Consider the following 18769-nt stretch of genomic DNA (forward strand, 5'->3'; position numbering starts at 1 on the left):
CTACCAATGTCAGTACAGCAGTGCAAACTTCAAGGAAAACATACACTGACACATCTGTATACAAAGGTTCAACTTACAAATTGTTCTCTTTCTAGTTCATGTTATACCTCATCTTAGATCTCTGTTGTCTGACCTATGTCTTAGGCTCCCAGGGTGCTCAGCACAAGACACCAAACATGCACCATTGCCACTGACCACTCCAGTACACACAGTACATTCAGCACTGCTGAGCTTTTTACAAACAGAACAGATAGAGTACAGTCAGTATTTCCTGATCTGACTGAACAAAATAACAGCTGGTAGAAGTGAATATACCTGTGATAACCATTAGTCGAAGTGTCCTTTAAAAGGGGAGTAAGTTGTTTCAATACAAGAATACACTGCTGAGATCAACTTTCTTGCTTCCTGCTGACTGTTAGAGGTCCTGCCAAACACTTCAGTATTCATTTTCTACTCATCTTGAAAGCAGACCCTAAGGTTTCCTGGTCACTACAAGTTAAAACCATAGAATAAAGAAGTCAGTGCATGCTGGAAACTATTTTTAAAATTTATGGCAAAAATATCTATAAAATATATTATTACTTGCAAGGTTATAATCTTAAACTCTAAATCTTACATTGCAACTTTACAAGCAAGTGTGGAAAATTATTTATAAGGCTTTGTGTCCACAAATTTTACAGCATTTTAATTACTGTCATCCTCATTACATAGGAGGAAACAAAGGCAAATGTGCACTAAGTGGTTTGCCTGCAGTCACGGTGAGTCAGGGGCTGAAATAAGAACACAGACCTGCTCTCCTGCTTTGCTCATTACTAATTCAGCGTGAGCTGAGGCCCAGCAGTCCAGACCTATGCTGGCTTTAAGCTATCAGAGCAATAGTGGTTGACAGCAGCTGAGTGTGAGAGCAAAGCTGACTGAGAGATCCGTGCTGGTGCCAACTACAGCTTCGGAGGGCTGTAACTTTGGTATGGTTAACATTCACATTACGAAGCAGGAGGTTATGTGCTTAATAAAAACAAGAAGCTTGCTGACCAATAAGAATAATTTTCTTCCTTTTTCAACCATCACTCGTTCCACAGACAACAGGTCATTACTTTGATGTTACTATCATATGGCTCTTACTCATTCACATCAAAAACACAAGAAAATGTTCCAGAGTTCACCTTCGTCATGAATACTTCATCTTAACATTCTAGATTGGAGGAATAATCTGCTTTTAATAATTCTCTAAGATAAATTAGAGAGCTGCATTGCAGCAGCTATTTCAAGTGTACAAATTCTGACAGTGATTTCTGCAAGAGATTTCCAAATAGATTTCTAAATCCCAAAATAAACCAAACCATCACTATTCGAAAAACCAAAATTCAGTGAAACCCATATTGTGGAAAACTTAATAGCTAATTTTCAGAAGCAAGGGTTCCTAAGAACATGCTGTTGTCCATTGGCTGGGAAAAGCAAGCAGTGCAGGCTGTGTGGACACAGAACATCACGCTGTGAGTTTTGCTTTAGATTCAGCATAGTAAAACAGATCTAGAAATGGAGTAATGTCAAGCAGGAAAGAAAAAAGCAAATCTGTAGCACCCCTTCAGGCCTAAGTTTCCATTTCTGTATGCAGATACAATTTTTATATAAAAACAAATCACTCAACTTACCTGCAGTGGAGCCCATTGTGACCATTCAGATTACTGCTTCCTAAATGTAATCTGTAGGTTGCAGTGTCTCAGATATCAGATGATACACATATAGCTGATTAAAACCCCTTACATAAACATTTGTACACAAACAATCAAAGAAAGAACAAAATGGGGAAAAACTAAAACAAACAATCCAAGTTAAGCTTAATTTTTATTTAGTGGTGAATAAAAATCACTGTGGCAATACTCTACAAGATGATCACTGAATTTTATTTTTTTGTTAGGTGTCATTGGATGAACAGGGATACTGAAAAGCAGTGCTCAATGTTTTTAATATACAGACCACCTAGACCCATTTCATTTCTACAGTTTTTGCCTGCATTGCAGGCAAGGCTGCCAGGTATGGGATCTGAGCAGAAAATTCCCCCAGACACGGTATCTTGACTATGAAATAGGATTTACATCAGCACAAGGATCCACTTGCACAGATCTAACTACAGATTTGGGATCACTGCAGCATTTGTATCTATTCCTTCATGCAACATCAACTCTGCTATCATCCAAAAGCAACGTATCAGAAGTCCATATGACCAGCACAATTTCACCTTAACCAAAATGTGAGAAGATTTTCTAATTCTGTCACAATTAAAACACTCTCTTCTTTCCCTGTTCCTGTATCTTTGAGCTGTTCTTGAAACAAGTAAATATTTGGTAAATTATTTGCATGCTGTCTGAGAAATGTTTGCTTTACAAATTAAAAAAGCCTACAAATTTTCCCTTCTACAACACAACAAATGCAAAAAAGAACATTTTTCCTAGTCATGTTTCATGTTGTTATAAAGACCTTGGTACTTCACACTCCAGCTAATAAATACCACTTTGGAACATCAACAATATGAGAAAAGGAATGAGGATCTTGAAGTTGGTATTTTATTTTGGCACACTTTCCAAGTATTAAAAAAGCTTATCACCTCTCAGTGCTACTACTTCATGTTTAAAGATCAAATGCTGTTTTTGGAAAGCAGTCACATTCCAACTTTGATTAGTGTAGCAAATCCCACCATGTATTCTTAAAGTGTTTTTCATCAGGTATCTCAAAGTATATTAAAATAATATTTGAAATGCAAGTTACCACTATGCCTTGAGGTAAATGGGAAAACAGATGCACCTAAAAAGACAGAGGGATCCTGGGCTATGAACAGTCCTGAATTCCCTGCCGAGGCGAAAAGATAAGGCCATAAGCAGGAATTCTGCATGAGAAATTAATTCATGAAATTATTACAACCTTTCAGGTTTCCTTCATGTCAGTGCTCTCACATCTCAGGGAAAAAAGGCATCTCTGAATGACAAAGTAGGCAGAAGACCCCTCGCTCTCAGCGGCCCTTACTCACCTCTCCTTCCTTTAAGGGAACCCTGTTTCTTCCCACTCTGAGGTCTTTCCACAGGCAAACACAGTCATTGAACAACAACCACGTAGGTCCACAAGTTATATACACAATTACAGCACAGTGATGTTCAGTCAGAATAATTGGCAGCCAACGGAGTGTGTGCAGAGAAAACCAATTCCACAATCCGTGACACAAAACACTTTGATAAAAAGGTGAAGAAACCTCCTGAGAGAGTATCAGAGAAGTAGAAAAAATAAAATGCACCTTCCCTGAGTTTTATTTTGGTTCAGCTGCTTCATCCATGAATTCCACCAGTGGAGCATGTCTGTTGGCCTGGGCACCTTCTTGAAAATTCACCTTTTTAATCACTCCTGCCTTTGGAGCCCTGATGGTATGCTGCGTAGAAACAGACCAACAGTGAATCAGCACAAGGGCTGCCTGCTTTCCCCCTCTCTCTCCAGCAAACACTAACATTACTCTTTGGTGCAATTAGAACACAACCAACTTATTTCCTCAACACTTCTGTATTCATTTTAAGCCTTATTCTAAAATGTTACCCTAGCCCTTTTTCAAGTTTTATTTCCTCATCAGCATTTATTTTGGTAAGTGTACTAGGGACAGAAATGCTATATTAATGTATTTTGCAGTACAAACAGCTGAAAGGTATTTTGCTTCATAATATTTTCTGTTACATTAGATAGCAGGCAGAAATAATGCAGCTTTAGTCTACAATATTAATCGTATAACAGATTTGTTCCCCTAATAGGAATCTGCAGATTTACTACAGGCAGAGAAATATGAACACAGCTGATAGTGACAGTGAAGGAACAGTGTGTTCAATCCTGATCCTCACACTGGTCTACCTGTTAGCTTTCCTTTCAAGCTCTGATTTTAGCAGTTTCCTATGTAGGATGAGCCTAATATTCAAAAGCACATTAAGCAAGGATTCATTTAAATAACGTTTTTGCAGTTTCACACTCTGCAAGGAGAACAGCCCAGCCAGGGGTCTGAGATGTCAGCTGGAGAGACACAAACGTTTGGCATTCGACTGTAAACGGGGTTATTTTCTCAGTGTGCAGAGATGTTGTATTCCATGTTATTTTAGAGTAATTTTTAGAAGGTGCTGTAAGGAAAAAGGGAGTTTTCTCAGCAATATTAATTCTGCTACCTCAAACTAAAGTGTAAAATAAACTAATAAACCCAAACCTGAACAGTTCAGGCTACAAGGACCATAGTTCAAGCAACTTGAGCCATGGCCAAGCAATGTGACAACAGACAATGGCCATGTGGACAACTAAAATAATTTTTAGTGTGCTGTTGGTTTGTCCAAATTGTCCAACAAAATTGTCCTGGGCACATGTGCAGTAACCATGAGCTGAATTTCTGCACAAAGTAACTACAGACATCAGAATCACGGAGAGCAAGAAATATTCCTAGACAGGTCTGTACTAGAAAAATGAAAGGATCATTGCTTCTCAGGGAGGGGAATGAAGGATTGACAAGGGAACCAGATGAATGTTAACACATCTGCAGAGTGCCAGGGATTACATCATCATCATTTGTTAATAATAACAACGAATGTAATCCCCTAAAAGCTCAACAGACACAACGCTTGTTATACAGCATATAAAGCAATAACAACATCTGCAAGCAACAATCTGCACCACTCTTCATTAATGCAATCAAAGCTGATACAAGCATGACCGTAGTTTTTATTTTCTCAGCAACTAGAACTTTTTATATAAAGTCACTCACCTCCATTTTCATGGCTATCATAACCATTAGAGGGTCTCCAATCTCAACCTTATCCCCTGCTTTCACAAACACCTACAATTCAAATGTTGGAAAAAAAAAGTCACGCATGTCTGTGCCATTAAAATACATGAGATAGATGTTGGCTAGGACAATCCACTTAGTAGTGGATTTACAGAACAGCCTCATAATATCTTTATCGTTGCCAAATTGGGTATTCGAGTTCCTTATACAATACTCAAGGGGAGTCAAAGGTTTTACAAAGAGGTCTGATAACAGTCAACAGGTTGACTGGGAAGTCATTTATGTGTCAAAGAGGAAACACTTGAAGAGAAAATGTATTCTGCCCCATCTGGGTTTTAAAAGCTTCTATTTTGAGATATGAAGTCCAGAACCTCTTCCTGGAGCAAGCCATTAAGTTTCTTCTAAAAATAAAGTCCAGAGAGATTTCAGCAGCCACCAATCCTTCCACAGCCCTGATTCAGAGCACTTCTTGAACTTCAGGCAGTGCTCACAGCACCAAGCCTGGTGGGGTTCAGGAAGTAAGTGGACAGTGCCCATAACATACGGTTTAATGTTCACGTTGTCCTGTGTGAAGCCAAGAGTTGGACTCCACAACCCATGCGGGTCCCCTTATAGCCCAGGATATTCTAGGATTCTGGAGTATCACTCAAGAACGTAAGAGATCCACAGTCAGCGTACTGCATCCTACGAAACAGCTCCTGCCCTTTCAGGGTTCATTCCTCTAACTACTAAAATTAACTATCTTGAAGACCTCTGTTATGATGAAGCTTCTCCATCACACAAAAATACAATTTGCTGAGCTAAAGGAAAATAAACAACAGAAAAACAGAAGCAGTAAAAACCAGAGCTAAACAAAAGAGACATTACTGAATGTTCTTTTTGTTTGTTTGTTTTCTCCAGGAACGTCTCATCACATTCTTTGCTCACATGAAATGGGTCAAACAGCCTGTAATGCTTCAAGGAACTTCGGCTTAGAAAGCAATAGAGGTGACAGAAAAAATATTCAAAGAGTAAGATTAGTTATGTATTCATACCTTCCTGACCTCTTGAAAGATCCCAGAAGTCTGAAAACAATCTTGGGCTGCTACAGGAAAATCAAACTAAACAGGACTTTTAGAAAATTGGAAACTGGGAGGAGTTGTGCAGCGATGAAATTTTTGGTCCTAATTCTCTCCTGGTAGTACAGAACCAAACACTGTGCCTGGAAGACTGAATTTTGATATCATTCTGTAGACCTCGTTTTCCCACTCCTGTTATTATACTCACCTTCTCAACAGTGCCTGTCATGGGAGCTACGGCACCACCCTGTGTCCCTGCTGAGCTCACTGCAGATAAGTACTTGGGTACAGGAAGGCCAATCTGAGCACTGCCTTCCTACAGAAAATAAAACCAACAGCAAGAGTTAACAGTAAAATAATAGCATTAGTATGTGTGCTGACATGGGCCAGGACAGACCTAGCTTCATGAAAGGTAAATGCAGCTGTTTCAGCTTGTAGACCACTGGGGCCAGAGCAAAAGGACTGTGGGCACACCAGCTGCTTTGCAATGCTCAAGTCCTTAAGAGCTGTGTCTGCTGCTGCGGAGGGACCAGAAAGGAAGGAACTGTGCCTGTGAAAATGAGGCTCCATGCAGACCTTTGCCCCAAATCCACACCTTCCCCATTCACACTGTAACAGCATAGAAAGTGCTAGAATATTAGAAAAGGCTGTTTGCAGAAGGAGGAGGTAAGCTGCTAAGACACTGCCATCTTCATTGGCAAGCACTGTCAATATGGTGTTTCACAGACCAAAATAATGCCATTACTCACACAGTGTATATAATGTCCTGGTAAATCTTCATTCCTTTTTTTTTTTTTTTTTTTTTTTTTAATATTGGCTGAAATTATCCTTCCTCAGATCAATTCTGATTTGTTATCATTTTATTTTAAAATGAAAATATACAATTATCAGAGTTACAAAGTAAGTAACAGTTTGAAGCAACTGTTCCTGTTCTGTGCAAGATAAGATACTGAACCACTTTAATATTACAGGTCCCTCCCTTCCCCAAACCATCATTTACAGCTCCCCTGATTCCCCTAATCACATTTTATCTTTCTGCAGCTACTTGATCTACCCATTCAGAACCAACTTCTAATTGCAGTTCTAAATCCAGCAAGTATCAAAACATTGGGGACGATATAAAAATTTAAATTATGATTCTGTTCCATGTTCTGTTGCAACTTATGTTGCTTATCCACATGGACAAGACTTTAAACTTTTGATGATAACCAAAAGAACTTTACCAGAGAGAAGAGATGAATGGTGTTGTCCAAAATGACCAGTTTGGACTTGCACATTGTTCCATTAACTGAAGACCTCAGGTAAACTGAATCGCCCTCATTGAAGATCTCTCCAGAAACCAGGAACATTTTGTCTTGAATCTGAAAGTTAAATGCTTCTATAAGGACAAAACCTAACCCTTCAGGAACACTAGAATAATAAAGCAGAAATTAGTATTTCTGGTATACAGTCATAAGCTGTGATTCTTCACAGATAAATTCTGGATATTTTTTTAAAGTCATTTTCATAAATCTGGTATGTATCCTGTATTTTTCAATTGATGTAAGGTATTATAGGTATTATGTATCCAAAGTAGACAGCTCAGATTAACTGATTCACTCCTGCTAGGACAGTTTTTATCATAAGCCATGCAACAGCACTCAGTAAAATTATAAAGGTGTGTAGAACAAAAATAAAAAAAGAAGACTATTCTGTTTAGTGATGTGATCTGTGCCACAGCTTCAGAACGTGAAGATATGAATGTGAACATAGGCGTGCTGCGTTCAATTTGTAGCACTCCCACAGCACTGTCCGCTTCATCATCAGCTCCCAAGGCACACAGCTCTGCTGCTCCACCCCATAACTCCAGATTCTCTCCATTTCCACCTCAATCCCCATTCTTCCTTTCTTCTCAGCAGCCTACATTCTCCCCAGCTGCATTTCATCACCCCTGACTCAACATTCCTTCCAGCCTCTCTTTAGATTTCGCTGACGTTACTTATATGGGTAGACTTAAATTCTAAAAGCTCTCTTACATTACATCAGTAATCAATACACTCAAAATACTCTGCGAATTGTTTGAGCACTGAGGGTTATCTCAATAGTCCTATCCTCAAAAAAAAAAACAAAAAAGAAGAGTTACTGACACATGGATATACATACAATAGTGCAATAATTTTCTCACTACTTTAGAGACAAACACTTAAGAAACAAGTTTATGTATCTGGAGTTGTATTCTGTAGGAGCTATGTACTTTAAAAGTTGGTATGAACAGAAGCCTATGAGAAATTCATTCTATGTTTATTTAATGAAATATCTGAACAAAGTCTAGTTGTACCTGCATGTTGTATGACCCTTCTCGATTGTAAGTTACAGCAACATCCACAACTGCTCAATAAAACAAAACACACGAGTAGGCAGATTTAATAATAAGACCCAAAGAATAATAACAAATAAGCAATATGCAGTCTACTGTTTTGATTTATAAAGAGACTGAAAAAACACTTTAAAAAAAAAAAGTTGTATTTTCAGATTAGCTTAGCAGAACTGAAGTCATGCCCTGGGAATCTGCATTTCAAGTCACCTGGGCAGAGCACAGATTGTATTATGGGAAACGAGTGCTGAATGCTATCACAGCAATGTGAGGCCAAACAAAAGCCAAAAGCTCTTTCAAAATCTCAACCTTATTCATTTAAATGACAAACATTACTACTGTCATTTGAACTTAGTTTATATCTCTTCCAGATCTAAGAGCATGCATTTAATAATTAAACCTGCCACCTTATGAATTGCCTTTCCAGCATCAATTGCTTAGAACTGATACTGCTACTGTTTGCTATTTCTTAACCTGAGTATTCAAGTACCAACTGAAATAACTTGATCCATCAACTATCTCCTCTTCCTTCATTCATGCTTTTTTATTCACTTACTGTTTTCTCCATCCAGTAGAGACAGTTTTCTAGTATATAATATATTTATTCTTCTACCAGTGCTGGATGCAAATGGTGAGAATTTATCTAAAATACAAAATATACAGACATGTTACTTCAGTTAGTTTGGCAAAACACACAACATTTAAAACTTAAACCATTAAAAAAAAAGACTGTCCTGGTATTACTACCTTAATATACTTTCACATTTATTTTGCACATAAAAGGTTGGAGACAATCCCAAACTCAAACTTCAAGAAGAAATAACTGAGGCTGTGTAACCTACAGAAAACAAGACACTAACAGCACTTGCTAACAGGAGGAATATTGACTGTTCTCCATGACCACATCCTTGAAGAGGACAAGAAAGCATCAGAATTCTATGGCTAGATTAAATTTCAGCCAAAGGCTTTACTGTAAGAGTTTGAACTCACAGTAGAGGATTGCCTGGAAAGTCTGAGGGACTTTCAGTTACTTGGTGTTTTTAAGAATTGATCGGATACACCACTATTAAATGCTGCCTGATCAGTTCCTCCTCTCCTAAAGCAAGAATCCCAACCTTCTGTGCTTCCAAAATATTATAAGTGGGGAAGGAAAGTAAAAGAATGAGGTCGTTGGCAGCATACATTAGATTTATACCAAGCTTTTAACGGTAATCACATGTGCCAGTGGTAAAGGCATTAACAGCATCAGAACTCATGAGTTTTTGGCTCCCAGAATCCTTTTCATTCCATTCAACTCTACTGCCCTCCCCAGTCCCAGCCAGTCAGTCCACCTCTGAAGACCTTGAATCAACTGTAGAACCAACAATGAGATAATCAGAGCCTGTGTGCTTAAAGAACAAAAAGGACACACAGTGACACAGATTGAGAACCCCAAGGTCTTTCAGGCAGGCTCCATCTGGAGTGCTTAGGAAAGTAGTCTGTACATTACAGTGTGATATATACAATATCTCTCTCTTATCCAAAGCCACAGTCTGCTGTGTGCGTAAGTAACTGATAAATGCTATCATGCTCAGAACTCTGAGCAGCCATTAAATAAGGCAAAAAGAGACTACACAAAATAATCACACATGCTCACAGCACTGTCTCATCCAGTCACAAGTAAAATAAAGCAAAAGAATGATCCTTACCACTTGACTGATCTCTAAAGGCATCTGATAGCATTTTCTCGTTCAGTATGAGTCCTAGAGCTGCCTGACACACAACTTCAAGTGGGGTTGCCTTTTTGGCTGGAAACAGATCGTCATGGTATTGAGGAATGAAATTAGTGTGCACGTTTCCAGCCTCAAACTGTGGGTGTCCTGACAGGCTCAGTAGGAAATCAATATTAGTGCTTAATCCTACAATCTGTCAAAAAAAAAAAGAAAAAAAAAAAAAAAAAAGAGCAGCATATTGCCAAAGTGAAATGAATTTATGAATGAATACACATCTTTCTGCTCATCTTATGCATTGAAACTGTCTTTACACAGCACCAACAAAACACAGCACCAATGAATTCTGTGAACTGAATTTATTCAACTAGTATGTTTTATTACCTAAGAAATCAATGCTTAAAAAAAAACCAAAAAAACAAAAAAACAAGTGTAGATTTCTCAAAAGCACTCTGCTTCCAAAACATTACCTTTGTCCAGGGCAAAGTCAAAGAAAACTTTCCAGAAATAGTAAGGAGAGGTGATTGTATCTGTACGTTGTTAGCTCAAGGTGTTCAAGAGCCTTGTTCAAGCATGGGAACCACACTGGGTTCCTCTTACTTACATTATACTGACGCAGGCTGTACCGCAACTTTCTCAGCGCTGCCTCACGATCCTCAGCCCACACAACTAACTTTGCAATCATAGGATCGTAATGAACAGAAACTTCATCACCTACAATACATGAAGAAAGTTCTGTAACACTCAAGAATGTACTTCCTGAAAGCACAACACACGCCAGTGAACTCTGATACAAGCTGTGGCCACGTTTCTGTATGCTCTTAAAGAATATTTATCTTTAATGATCTGATCTGGCTTTTCAGTTCCAAGGAAAATCTCAGCACAAAGTTTTGTAGGAGGAAAATTACAATGGCTCGAATGGAGATGAATAAAGAAGTAAATAGAACATCAAACATTTCCCATCTCACCGCTGCCTTCAGCTGTACCTTGTCTGACCCCAGTTTCTATGCGGGTGTCTCTATCAGGCGGTGGGGTGGATAAGTGCACCAAGGGCCCAGCCCCTGGCAGGAAGTTATTGGTAGGGTCTTCAGCATATATTCTAGCTTCAAAGGCATGGCCTTGGAGCAGAATCTCTTCCTGCGTTAGTGGAATCTTCTCTCCTGCAGCAACCTGAAAAAGTTTTTCTTCTTTAATGCAGGATCAATTCTCTGTTGATGTGTGAAAGGTTAAGTCTATCTCTTCCAAACACAAACAACTAGAAAGCGTGTTAAAAAAACCCAAAAAACAACACAAAAAGTGTTAAATTACAAGTAGCAAACTCTGAAATCACTCTTTCCTTTTTTCTGAGATTCACCAGTCAAAGTGTTTTACATTATTAGTTAAATTGACCTCACACAGCTAAAACATGATGAAAACGTTATCATTTTATTTTCCCCTATTGCCAAAAAAATAATTAAACATTTAAGTTAAAGGATGATTGATCAGCTAAGACAAGATTTTATCAGAGAGAAAATGACTCCAACAGCAGATGCTGAAAGAGATTATTAGCAGCCAGCGCTGCTGACCCACACTGCTGATTCTCTCTACTGAGGAATCTGTACATTTAAGTGATTCTTTCTCTATGAAGATTCCTTGTAATTTAAGAATCTTCAATAGGCAAGAAAAGTCCATTTTATTCCTCAAAGACATTTTTATTACAAATACAGGAATGCCAACAAACACAAAAACCACAGAAGTTTGAGACTTAAAAAAAACTCTGTCAAGGACAGAATAATAAGCAGCATGATGCAGCTGAGCAGATAGGAGACCTTTTAGCAGGGAGCTCCACAGTCTCCATCCACACAGGAAATACCAGTTCTTTCTAACAACTCTGAGCAGTATTTAATCTCTCATTATTCAGGGTTTTCTATACTCTGCCTTCTGTCACCAAGCCAGAGCTTCCAGGAGGGACAGCAGGACACCTCTCAGCCCATGATGCTCAGCTTCCATTCCTAGGCCTACAAGCCAAAAGCTCCTCCTTCTTCCAGCAGCATTTGGTATTTTGGTTTAATTTCTGCTTACGTTAAACACTTCACCACCTTACCTACTTAGGCTTAATGTATGCTGCTGTTCTTTTGAACTGACTTAACTGACTTCTGGATTTACCTAAATAAAATTGGTTTCTAATTTCCAGTTCCATAAGGTCCAAAACTTCCTGTCCAAACATGCGAGTAATCTCTCTGCAAGATGTGTGAGGAAATATCTTGTTTTCAGTCCACACAACCACACATTTATTTTAGGAGGATCATACTGGCAAAAATCAGATATTTTTGTAGAGTTTTCCTTCTGCAGTCTGATTTTTGGGGCAGAAATACATTTAAACTAGAGTTTAAGAAGTTGGTTAGAATGCTAGGAGAAAATCAGGACCCCACTCCTCCTACTTTTCACATTCTCTATAATTTCATTAAATACATGAGAAAATGACTTTTCTCTCCACAACTAAATGAAGCAGAAAATTCCACCCGATTGGCTGCATACAACACAAGCACCTGAACATACAGCTGGTCTCCCACAGGCACTATCAAAGAGCACTCACTACTCACCAGACAAACAGGGGCTCTGCATGTAAAATCAATTATCACTTACCCTAAGCTGCCATTCCACCAAATCTGTCCCAGTGATCATCTCTGTAACAGGGTGCTCCACCTGCAGCCTGGTATTCATCTCCATGAAGTAAAAATTCTGCTGGGAGTCCATAATAAACTCCACTGTTCCTGAAGTATTAAAGAAAAGGACATTTTACAAAATGCTCCCAGGATGGACACCTAACACAATCGATTTACTCAGACTCACCTGCTCCCACATAATTCACTGCCTTGGCTGCTTTCACAGCAGCTTCTCCAAGTCTCTTTCGAACTTCAGGATTAATTCCTGGCTGTAAATAATAATAAAATACATAAGATTACAAATTTCAGTGATATTAAACTCCTATGCATGAAGATTTAGAAACCGCAGCACAACCCTTAGATTTCACTTACAGCATTGATCAGTATTTTTCTCTTGAAATCACTTTTCTAAAGACATCATTTTTTTTTCCACTTTGAACATTTTCTACAGCAAAATTAAAACAAGTAAATAGAATTAGAAATTAATTTCTACCCATTAAGTAGAACAGATGGGATTAGCAATGACTTTAAAAATGTTTTATTAAGAAAAGAAATATAAAAAAAAAGGAAAATGTAAGAGCACTCTGCTCACCCCCGGTGCTTCTTCAATGATCTTCTGATGCCTTCTTTGCACACTGCAGTCTCTTTCAAACAAATACACTGCGTTGCCATGCTGGTCACCAAACACTTGGACTTCAACATGCCTGTTTCACAACAGCAAATGTCACAGTGCATTAAACTGAAGCACCAATCCTGCCACTGGCTTCAGCAGTCCTGACTCAAGAACCTTATTTACTTCAACACACCATTTCAGAGACAGCTACCAGGAGGCAGAGCTTTGTTCTATGTACAAAATTAACAGATAATTGTCACCATCCAGACAGTCCTCCAGTGCTAGGCAAACTGCCCAAGAATTTAATGAGATCTTCTCATGCCCAGTGGACAGCACAAGCAAGGCACTGCCTTCTTCCTAATGAACTCTTTCTTTACAGTGATGGTTCAAGAAAGAAGATGTAAAGTACAAGATTACTAAAATACTTCTGTCAAAAGCTTCTAGTAAGTAAAAATAAGCTCAGTGTCACAGGTCAGGTAGGAGCTATAGACTACAACTTCTATTACTAAAACACCTATGTTTATTCAACAGTAAAATAAACATTACCCTGTTTATATTAAGACACCTTTCTCACCTTGGATTATCTACAAATTTTTCAATCAGCATTGCATCATCATTGAAAGACTTCTTTGCTTCTCTCCTTGCTGATTCTAGTTGGTCCAGAAACTCCTTTTCTGAATGAGCAATTCTCATGCCCTTAGTAAACACAAAGATAAAAATTAAACAAAAAACCAACATATCTAAATAGCTAAGAATACAGGAAAAATCCTGGATGCACACCAACAGGTTCATGACTAAACTGCAACTTCACAATAATGCCTAAACATGCATACCAACATGCAGTAGGTCAGCTCTATGGAGTCCTGCTGGAAGCACTGCTGAAAATGCAGTATATAGACATGATCATTCCATTGATAGAGATGACTGCCAAATTCAATTTGATTCTTAAATATCATAGAAACGTTTCAGTAATGGCAGAGAAAAAAAAAACTGATTTTATTAGATACTTCAGAAATAAATTCTCTATCATTCTATTTTCATAGAAAAGTTTTTGAAGTAAAATTCAGATTTAGGCTGGGAATTCATTCTACATTAAAAAGTATCTACATGTAAAAAAAAAATTAAATGTATCTCTAATCATTTTTATGTAACACTTAAAACTGCTAATCAAAGAAGTTAATGAAGCCACTCAGTAACAACTCCTTTCACCCAGATAAACCTATACAACAGTCCACCTGCTTATGTGATTTTCCAGAAATCCAATGAAACCAATAAAAATAAACATGTCCACTCTGCACTCTCTACTTGCTTTTTTTGCCTGACTCAACAATGAAAGGCAGCCAGGTTTCACTGCGCTGTACTGGACATTACTAATACAATCTAACCAAAAATAGCCTGTTTGAAAGTTTGTTTTCATACATTTCTTTTAGAATAATCTACCACTAGAAACTGATGCAAGATAACACTGCATATCACAACTATGATAACCAGATCTGTGTCAGCTTCTTTACCTTTCCTCCACCGCCGCGAACAGCTTTAATCATTACTGGATATCCTATTCTCATGGCATTCTCTTTTAGACACTGGTCTGACTGATCTTCTCCATGATAACCTTCAACAACAGGAACGCCAGCAGCAGACATTATAGCTTTGGAAGTGCTTCGACAGAACAGTTTTACGTTTAGAATGACAAAGACATTTTTCTCTCAAGTTCCAAACCTGCATACATTGCCCTGGTTAATTCTCCTCATGAAAGTGGTTCCACTGATCTCAGTGGACTACTTACATAGATGTGTTACACCAAATTTTACTGTAATTAATTAATCAAATGATTCAAGTGGGGATTTTTTTTTTCTCCAAGATCTCCAGATAAAAGCAGCAGTCAGTTTTCAAGCTTACTGTTCTATTCTACCCTTTGGCCTACTTCATGGAGGCCAAAACCACACATTTCCAAATCACCACATTGCACCTTGCAAGAACTACATTAAAAGTTGTACAAAGATAAAGCTTTTTTCATACAGGATGGCATGAAAGACTCAAGCATAACAACAACTTCCAACAAGCATGCCAAACTAGCTAAATTACAGAGGCAATTCACCCTCATATTAGCAAGTGATAAGAGATTAGCTTTCTGAAAGTATTCACATTTCACGTGTTACTAATAACCTTATTTCCCTATCCCTGACTTAGACTTCACAAACCAAAGAAATGTTGCCAGCACAAGTAACTAAGAATAAGGTCCTCTGATGAATAAAACTTACCATCCCATTTTACACCAGCCACAAGAACCTCTGACGATATGGTTCCAATATGCAAGAGAGACAACCTGACTGCTTAACCTGTATCTATATAACACTGCAAGGTCCCAGTCCTGGAAGACTAGATTCAGCTGGGTACTTAATTATTGAAACCCTAATGACTGAACAATCCTATGTCAACAGCAACTTTGAACTTATTCTTTCAAAAATAGAATAAAAAATATGAACATTAAAATTGGTGGAATAAAATAATTAACAAAATTAGCCTTAGCAAACTATAAATTGCATAACCAAGTAACAAATTAGATACCTTTTAATACCCATATCTCTGATAGCAGATGAAGGCGGACCTATGAAGATGATTCCCTCTTGCTTGCACAGCTCTGCAAATTCTGTGTTTTCTGAGAGGAAACCATAACCTGGATGAATAGCCTAAAATAGAATAAAGTTACCAGCCCATTTTTGCATTAGAAACTAGCCTGAAACTTCAACATATTGCTAGGCAAGCAAAAGATGGAACTATCACGTGTAAACATGAAAAACTAAACATCAGGCATGTATCCAAAGATTTAAGGTTGTGACCAACATACCTGTGCTGCTGAGGTCTTGGCCACCTGTATTATTTTCTCAACGGCCAAATAACTCTGCTGTGAGGGTGCTGGACCAATGCAATATGCTTCATCTGCCTGATACAGCAAAAATAGATATTGCATAGACTATTTATTACAGACAATGAAAAGCAGTATTAGCTTCAGATTTCGGAGCTCATTTTAAAATGACTGCTGCAATGCAACAGTTAAAATTTCTCAAATCTCAGATTACATCTCTCACTTCTGAGAGCAGCTCAACTAGGAGAAACAAATTCTGACCTTCTAAAAATCAAAGGTCATTCTCTAATTCCCAATGGGCACCAAACTTTTCTGCACTTCCTGTAACAGTGTCAGGTGTTAATACTGAGATTAAGCAAACCATTCAATGATTCAAGGGAAACTTGGGAACAACTCCAGAGAAGTGAAAAATCAACCTCACACACCAACTTTCACATTTAGCTTACTCATTAACTACCACTGTAAATGAATGTTAGTCCCACGCTTCAGTGTTTCCAATCATAAACATAATGAATATACTTCACCATTGCTACATGCATGGAATTTCTGTCTGCTTCACTATAAACTGCTACAGACTTCACACCCATCTTCCTTGCCGTTCGCATCACTCTGCACGCAATTTCTCCTCGGTTTGCAATCAGAATCTTTCCTATGCTGTGACTTTCTGTTTAAAAGACCAAAGCACAGTAAGCAATTTCAAAATGAAATGTACCCTTAAAAACACTCCTTGAAATAAAACTATTTATGGTGCTTCTGTACTTCTTTAGTTAAACTGGCACAGTTAAAATTAACCAATAAAATGGTAATGCATCTCAGAATTCTAAAATGTATCCTTTTAAGAAATTTGACAAGAGGGTCAGTTTAGATCACCTTGTTAAACTTTACTATCTCATTTCTAATGTTGCTTAAGTACTGTCATACCTGGCTTTGCCATCTCTGTATCACAAAGGATCACACAGGAAAACATCATGAAAATTAGTAGTTTTCATGTGAGTTGAGTACCACCATGACAGATAAAACTGTCACAAATTAAAGGTGATTTCTGTTAAGTCAGGTACAAACAACTGTTTTCCAAAACTATACAAATACAGAATGTTCATTAAAAAAACAAATACAAGAATTACAGCTAAAACAGTCTAAAACCGTTGTAAAATCACCCATGTAACACAAGCAATGGAGGCTGGTAGCCGAAGGAAACACAGCATACCTGCTGTGGAGGCACGCTTTGCCAACAGCAGTGTAGGACTCCATGGTCTGCAATTACAAACACAGGACTGTTACAGAAGCAGGCAAAGTAATTGCAGCTGAACAACTTCTATTTTCAGGTGAAAGCACAGCACCAGCTCAACTCTGAAGCTGCTGATACTGCTATTTAAACACAGCATAACCAAGCACAACATGGTAAGGTTGTACAGACTTTGCTGTTTCCTTGAAAGGGCTCCCCTTTAGGCACAACGGGAACAACAGATTGCCCTCTTGCTTTCTGAGCAGCGTTCAGATTGGAACAGCGAACGTAAGCAAATTCTTGTCTTTCGGTGGGCACATCAGACACTGGGATTTACTGCAGAGAGAGCAAGTGTGAGGGAAAGGCACGAGCAGCGCAGGAGAGAGCTGTCTGTACAGCGGGGGGGAGCGGAGAAGGGCACCAAACCCCAAACCAGCCTGCAGGGCAACCGTGCTGGAAACCGCCCGTTAGAAGCTGCAGTGCTGGGGGCCGTGGGTGTTTCCGGCTCGTTGATCTCCACAGAAGCGGTCACGCTCCGTATCGCCCGTCCCGCCCCGAGCAGCGGCCCAGCGCCCGCCGCCCCCTCAGCGCACAGCGGCGCGGCTCCTCCGGTCCTCCTCCCGCACACGGCCCCCCGCCGCCCCCCTCCCGGCCCGCACTCACTGACGCTGCAGCGCCCACAGGCAGCGCCGGCACCGCTCGGCCACCAGCGCCAGCGCCATGTTGGCGGGGCGGGGTGTGCGCGGCAGGCGGGCCGTCAGTGGCTGAGGCGGGAGGGCCGGGCTGGGCGGGCGGCTGCGTGGTGAGGCCGGCAAGGGTGGGGGGGAGTGGGTGAGAGTGCGGGCGATTAAATGGCGGACCAAATAAAAGCGAGAAAACCTGGTGCAGCGAAACGTGACGGAGTTGGACGCGTGCCGTGAGGGCGGAACGCCTCGGGTTGCCCCGTGTGGGGGTCGGGAGGTCGGCCGGAGTCACGAGGTGGGGCTCTGCTCTGCGCTCCCCGGTGCGGATGGCAGAGCGTGAGGAGATGGCGCAGAGCCGGAGCAGGGGGTTCCGGCGGACGTGAGCGTTGTGTGTTGTGAGGGTGGTCAAACACTGGAACAGCTTCCTAGTGAGGCGGTCCGTGCCCCAGCCTGGCAGCGGTCAGGAGCCGTTTGGATAATGCCTGCTGTAATGTGCCTGAGAGAGCCCTGAAGTTCGGGCAGTTCAGCCTGATGACCTCTGCAGGTTCCTTCGGACTGAATATTTAAACAGCTTTTCCTCAGAAACACGCGAACTGTCCGCTGCCGTTGTGGCACTATGCAATGCATCTTACGTGTTTTCCATGCTCAGAGGCAGACAGTTTCTTACACAATGAGCACACTTGCTATGCAGGCAACTTCTATTTATTGCCTTTTCTAAAATGCAGTGTGAGAAGAATCTGTCCAACTCCCTGCACTGAACAGGGACACCTGCGGCTCCATCAGAGCCCCTTCCAGCCTGCCCTTGGCTGTCTCCTGGGA

The 18769-nt window shown here is 39.8% G+C and overlaps 1 protein-coding gene across 1 annotated transcript; it reads right to left on the reverse strand.

Moving 5' to 3' along the window:
* Positions 1-1826: 1826 nt before the first annotated feature.
* MCCC1 (methylcrotonyl-CoA carboxylase subunit 1) lies at positions 1827-18044 on the reverse strand. Its single transcript, XM_048954464.1, has 19 exons — positions 17931-18044; positions 17250-17296; positions 16567-16706; positions 16025-16120; positions 15745-15866; positions 14688-14835; positions 13751-13872; positions 13156-13267; positions 12751-12832; positions 12544-12671; positions 10905-11088; positions 10523-10632; positions 9898-10114; positions 8766-8852; positions 8174-8223; positions 7080-7217; positions 6065-6172; positions 4778-4849; positions 1827-3418 (listed from the first exon to the last, which is right to left on the reverse strand). Exons 1-19 carry the CDS (start codon positions 17987-17989, stop codon positions 3299-3301), a joined length of 2142 nt encoding a protein of 713 aa, XP_048810421.1. The 5' UTR covers positions 17990-18044; the 3' UTR covers positions 1827-3298.
* Positions 18045-18769: the final 725 nt, after the last annotated feature.

This window comes from Lagopus muta, chromosome 9, assembly GCF_023343835.1.
Source record: "Lagopus muta isolate bLagMut1 chromosome 9, bLagMut1 primary, whole genome shotgun sequence".
Taxonomy (NCBI): domain Eukaryota; kingdom Metazoa; phylum Chordata; class Aves; order Galliformes; family Phasianidae; genus Lagopus; species Lagopus muta.